This window comes from Kryptolebias marmoratus, linkage group LG15, assembly GCF_001649575.2.
Source record: "Kryptolebias marmoratus isolate JLee-2015 linkage group LG15, ASM164957v2, whole genome shotgun sequence".
NCBI classification, from domain to species: domain Eukaryota; kingdom Metazoa; phylum Chordata; class Actinopteri; order Cyprinodontiformes; family Rivulidae; genus Kryptolebias; species Kryptolebias marmoratus.
Window position 1 is genome coordinate 1,092,175 of NC_051444.1, and position 6,292 is coordinate 1,098,466.

Below are 6,292 nucleotides of genomic sequence, written 5' to 3' on the forward strand. Positions count from 1 at the left end.
GACTGGATCAGAACCGACCCACAGATCCTGCTTCAGCCTCCGAAGCCCAGCTGATGGTGGTCCTGGTGCACAGACACCAACATCTCCTCCATCCATCCTTCATCCAACCCAGAACTAAAACCAGAGGAACAGAAACTTAAAGTCCTGCTCCTTACAACAAACACAAAGTGACCAGAAATAATCATTTTCTCTCTTTTATTTTTACCTTTTACCCTAAAAATAGATAAACATTTGATGTTTCTGTTTCTCTGACAGAAAACGGGTCAAATAAAACCTGTTTTTAGAAACATTTGGACCCGTGTGTTCTGGTAGCATCTGTCAGGAAGTTATAAAACGTAATAAATTCATTAATGTCACGGAACTGTGTCTGTTAGCAAAATATCTCATGAGTTGGAGGGTTTGAATACAACTTTCAGGAAGTAATCATTGGATGAACCCAGGAAGTTAACCTGACACAAGATGGCCGCCACAGCTAATCAACTTTATCAAACTTATAAATATCAGATACTGAGCTAAAATGCAGGGTGGTAGTAGCTGAGAGTCATCTACATACAAACGTCTGATTTTTATTAACTTTAGATTTAAAAGCTGCAGAACTTTCAAAAAAAACCACCACAGAGTTGATGTATAAACATTTATTGTTGAGGATGTTTAATCTTCACCAGTGCTCGTTTTCGCTCTTGTGTTTTATTTAATAATACACATTTCTTGTGTTCAAACCTGGGTTTTCAGTTAAAACTCTCAGCAGTGTGAATATGTCCGACATGAGACGTCATTTTACCGTTCTTTACATTTTATTAACCCAAAACAAAACAAAAAATAATCTGTTTTTCCAGAAAGACACAGGAACGTAAAAACAAAACATTTTAAGAGGAAAAACTAGCAGATATAAATGTGGAAAAAATATAAAACTTTGCAGTAAAACTCTGGTCTAAGGAATAAGAGGCTGATGGGAAACAAAAGGTTTTTGGTCTGAGGAAACATGATGTTCCTATAAACAGTATGTACAAAGTTCAAGTAACTCCTGAAGATCTGAAGGTCCGAGTGCCTGACGACGGTTTATTATTATTAATATTATCATTAATCTGCTGCTGACAGGGGGGTGAAGGAGCGTTCTCATTAAAACTCATCTATAACCTGAGAAGTTAAGAGTTTTACAACTTCTACATCTTCTGCTCGTCTACTAAAGAAGCTTTTACTGTGAAGGGACAGAAGGAAGGCCGGTTTCTGCTCGTCTACTAAAGAAGCTTTTACTGTGAAAGGACAAAAGGAAGGCCGGTTTCTGACTGGGCTGCGACTGTTGGAGTCTCCAAATTAATAATCCTAACCTCATCAAGTAAGCCTCAGAGTCTCTAAAATCCTGAAAATGTTTGAAAAATAAAAAACGTGAAACAAATATTCTTCATGTTTCTGCGAACAGCAACCACGAGTCTCCTGAATGTCTCGAAATGTTCGCGGGTCGGCTCAGGAAAATCTGCAAAACAAATGTTCTTAAAAAAGTTATCGCCTCGAGTGTCCTAAAACTGTCCGAGGAGACAACACGGGGACTGTTTGGAGACAAGCATGAGACTCCCTGATCACGTGAGCTGGACTGAGGAGAGACCTCGGCTGAGTTCCTGGAGAGTTTGTGCAACGCGTTCAAATTCAGCGAGCTCTGAGACTTAACTGTGACTGATTGGAGACAAGGACTCAAACTGAGACATAATTAGGACATTTTGCAGCTAAATTGAGACATAAATCTGAAAGAATGTCACAGTTTATTCATCATTACGTCTCGAAGCAAACATGTCGTAACATTCAGGAGGAAACGTCTGCAGCCGAGTCAGATCCCAGGAAAAACATCTACATTTTACCAACAGACTTGTTTTTCTTTTTAAGATCTGGAATAATGAGATCATAGAGATCTTTATTTATACTTCTGCACCGTACGAGTTAGTCTTTGGCATCAGAAAAGTTAGACGAGTCGAGCAGATAAAAGATTTTCTAACTGGAATTAACAGATTTTCATGGAGTACTGTCCCACTTTCAACTGAATCATCTAAATAATCAAAACCGTATCAAAACAAAATCTTTAGTTAGAATCGAAAGGTACAGGAATATAGAATACATTAATTACAGTATATATTTTACACGAGACGGTGATTCGGGAGTATTTATGGGTTTTAGGAGATTCTGGTTCAAACCGACCTTTAACCAGATCAGATAAACTAAAACTAATTTAAATGACAACTTCTGCTGCAAACCAAACAGAAGATCCAGGTTTTTATTGTTAGGCTCTAATAGGGAAGCTGCTACTTGGTCATGATTAGTTCATCAGAAGCTTGGTATAAAATGAAAAACGTAAAAAGTCTGGACAGGAAATAGAAAGGAGCAGCGGAAATGAAAACGACTAAAAAAGGATTTTTCCACCTTCAGTGAGAGCCTAATAACAGATATAAGAACAAAGATGGAGGGGGGTTTCCAGTTCGATCCTCTCCTCTCGGGTGGCTGCAGCTCGAGCTCGCCTCGCCCCGCAGTTTGGCACAGGACTGAAGTTTCCACGCGGTGAGATGAGACCAGGGCGCACGATGAGATGAAACGCAGGATTGGCTCGGAGAGACGTCGTGCTCCGCCCCTACAAATCCCCCTCCACCCGCCTCCGACGGACTGGAAGCAGAACGAGATCAGGTCGTAACACGCAGCCTGGGAAGTACTCAGTATTTAACAGGTACTTACCATACCTCCTACAAGGTACACAGTAAGTACAGTTACTTCATAATACAGCTCAGTCTTCTGTAGGTACATACAGAAGTACTGAATAACAAGACACTTCATAATACAGCCCAGTATCCTGGAGGTACTTAGCAGGTAGGTAAGAGTACCAGGTACTAAAAGGTAAAGTTTCAGGTGAGTTCCCGGTACGAACAGGAAACAACCCGGTCCCTGTATGTACCAGTTACTATCACATCATGTACTCATTACGTACTTCTTCAGTACCAGGTACGTAACTGTCAGGTACTCTGTAAGTACTGGGTTAGAGGTCCCTGTGGGTCCCCGGTACGTACCTGCTACTAATGCCCCTTTTACACCGGCTCTAATTCAGAAGTCCGGCTCTACTCGGCTCAGCTCTATAAAGAATGCATCGCGTTCACACCGGCCAGTGGTCGGTAGCAGAGGAACGCCTCCTCGTGTTGTGGGGGGGCGGGATTTGGTTGCGCTACTGAAACTTGGCTCCATTTGTGTAAACAACGGAAGCGCTATGGACAACATTGGCCCCGTGTTGTTGCTGTTTTTTAAACTTATGGGGATTCTCCTGAGACTTCAGGAAGAGAGGCGCAGAGGAAGAAATGCTCTGGATGCTGCGATTGTTGCGCGGAGTAGGACAGCTGTTATCAGCCGGAGGTTTCAGGCTTTACAGGCCTTCAGCTGGGGGACAGACGGCAGAAACGTTGCAGGGTAAGCTAACGCTGTTGTTTCTATTCCTACCTTCGCTCTTTATGTTTGCATCTGGCCACACCCACAACCAATGAGTGAACAGGAGCTAAGCTGGCGCCGCCCATGAAGCAGGACCGGCCCGGCTGGTCCGACTCCGAAGCAGGTACCGAAAAAGCAGGGCCGGCCTCGAAAAAAGGCCGGTGGAAACGTGTGCAAAGCAAGCTGAGTAGAGTGGAGCTGGGACCTTTAGAGCCGGTGGAAAAGGGGCATAACTGTAGTACATCAGCACTGGGCTGTATTGTGTACTGTTATCCAATCAGATTAAGTGGATTTAGCAGCAATAAAACAGTAAACATGCCAGGCAGTCTTATCCTTCCACATTCCTGTTAGCTGATCTTCAAGACACTCGTGGTGCGGTCATTCCTGCAAACCAACATGTCGTCACACTTTCAGAGTGTTAATCAGTGAACATCCGTTCAGACGCTGTGAAAGAAGTCACTGTTAGGTCTCAGCACACCCATGCATCAGACCTGTGCTACTGCAGCTCTGACAGGGGGCGGAGCTACAAGAGAGGACAGCTTGTTACCGCCGACCCGTGGCTTGTTTATCATGATGTGTGTGTGTGTGTGTGTGTGTGTGTGTGTGTCATACCCAGGTCGTTGTTCTTGGTGATAGCTGCAGCAGCTCTGGACCGAGGTCCTTGCTGAGTGAAGTGGTAGCCAAACTTCACGATGGTTTTGTTCTCCTCCAGCATTTTAGCGATCTCCATCTCTACAGATGTTCCCAGCTGCTGCCTCTGAGGGACACAGACACGCAGGCCAACATCAGACCCAACTTTCTTCTGAGGAAGGGAAGATGAACTCCGACCACAATGAAGAAGTTCAACTTCCCCTTCAGCAGCTGGAAGCCCTCAGCGGTTTGTTCTCACTAAAGTTCATTAACATACTGACGCTACAACGGCTGCGATAAGCTTAGCAAGTCAAACCTGCAGAAATGATGACTGGAACGGCAGTTTGACATAATAACCTGAATCTGTCCAGAGTGACAGAATAAATTACCAGCAGAGGTTCAGCTTGGCATCACATGATGCATCGGACCTGCTCCAGGTGAGGGTTCAGGTAACCTCTCTGAGCTGAGTTAGCATGTTAGCAGGTGAAGTATATACAGCATAACCAGCTAACCAGCTAACTAACTTTAGCTCGTCTCAGAGAGCAGAACAGCAGACAAGAAGCAGAATTACTTTAGGATTAGAAACTATCAATAAAACAGTTTTAGATAACATTATATTACATTCAATTTAAATTTATTCCCAAATATTGTGATTAAATTAAAATTTCAGTCTTTATTTTAAATTTTATCATCAATTAAAACATTATAAAAAGTCATCCTCCATCTGACTCTGTCCTTTGTGTCTTCGGTCCTCCATGTCCTCTCTAACTGCATCCATATGTCCTCTTTGTCTCTAACATCCTTCTGTCCCTCCTCTGCAGACATGTTTGTTCTGAAATAAAACTGATAATATTCCCGGGATGTTTCTGCTCGAGGTTCCCAACAGCTGCAGCTCAGTGAGATTCGACCCTCTGCTGAGAGTCTGAGCTGATTTCTTTCTGTTACGTTTGGATTTTATGCCTCCTGAGACACTCGGACTCTGTCCATACGAGGACATAACATTAAGAAAAAGGAGGTTCAGTCTCTGCAATGATGAGACAAAACTGAAGAAGAAGAAGAAAAGCTAAAACATGCTGACGTACCTGGTTGTCTATCTTGATCTCTGTGAGCGTATCGTTGTCCCGCAGCGCCTCAACCAGAGCCTGAACTCCTGCCCCGGTGATGAAGTTGGACTCCAGGTTCAAACTCTGCAGCGTCTTGTTCTCCCGCAGCATGTCTCTGAACGCCTGGCAGGAGGAGGAGGAAGGCGTGAATCTGCAGCTGCCATGTGCCAACGGGCCCGATAAATTTCCACAGACCACCGCAACTCACCACAGCAACCGGGTCGTTACTCCGGGTCGCTGCCAGGCTGAACTTCTTAACGTGCGTGTTCTTCTCCATCGCTTTGGCAAAGTCCTTCAGCGTGGGGATGGGAATGTTCTGGGGAAGCAGGAGACACGCTGGCGTCGGTGAAAGGCGAAGGAGCACGACGGCACCCAGGAGGTTTGTGTTGGCGTACCTTGATGTTGTTGAGGTTGACGTCGGTTAAGGAGCTGTCGTTGGATTTTATCCTCTGCAGAGTTTCTTCCACGTTGGTCGGGTTGGGAGGCTCATCAAACACCGGGTTCATCTTCTCACCTTTGATCACATCTGGAAAGGAGACAGAGCCACAGGTCAAAATCCAGATGTGTCTTTGTTTCGGGTTGAAGTCCTGCATGTACTCACTGTTGTAACCCTCTTTACTTCCAGTTCCATCGTACGTCTGGTTACTGGTGACCAGCGTGTGCACACCCAGGATCGCTGAGAGACACGGCCAGGTCAGAAATTACAGGTTGTGTTGTTTTTCCATCCCAGCAGCTTTTTAACCCCTTCTTACCCGCGAGGTCGCACAGCTCTGTATCGGAGGCGTTGGTGAGAGCTTCCTCCAACTCTGGATCGAGCTTCGTGACTTCCTCCTGACGCGTTTCTATTGGCTGCTGCTTCGGGACAAATACTTTACCTGTGAGGAAAAAACAAACAGCAGTTTTAGTCAAACTGGAACTTAAAGGAAAACAAACAGGTAGAAGAAATAAATAAAGACATACAGGTGCTGGTCATAAAATTAGAATATCATGAAAAAGTAGATTGATTTCAGTAATTCCATTTAAAAAGTGAAACTTGTATATTATATTCATACATTACATACAAACTCATATATTTCAAATGTTTATTTCGTTTAATTTTGATGATT

At 44.0% G+C, this 6,292-nt stretch overlaps 1 protein-coding gene across 2 annotated transcripts in view; it reads right to left on the minus strand.

Moving 5' to 3' along the window:
• Window positions 1–620: 620 nt before the first annotated feature.
• The window catches only part of tmod2 (tropomodulin 2), a 16,209-nt gene continuing 10,537 nt past the window's right edge, over window positions 621–6,292 (minus strand). Inside the window, exons 4-10 of one of the 2 annotated variants that reach the window (XM_017440072.3) lie at window positions 5,939–6,061; window positions 5,788–5,862; window positions 5,582–5,712; window positions 5,395–5,502; window positions 5,166–5,309; window positions 4,066–4,210; window positions 621–2,646 (exon numbers count right to left, since the gene is read on the minus strand). In XM_017440072.3, coding sequence (XP_017295561.1) covers window positions 2,615–2,646; window positions 4,066–4,210; window positions 5,166–5,309; window positions 5,395–5,502; window positions 5,582–5,712; window positions 5,788–5,862; window positions 5,939–6,061 — 758 coding nt within the window. In that variant the 3' untranslated portion in view covers window positions 621–2,614. Of the gene's footprint in view, window positions 2,647–3,411; window positions 3,977–4,065; window positions 4,211–5,165; window positions 5,310–5,394; window positions 5,503–5,581; window positions 5,713–5,787; window positions 5,863–5,938; window positions 6,062–6,292 lie in introns of those variants that run through there. The other variant, XM_037979811.1, reaches the window with a different exon arrangement.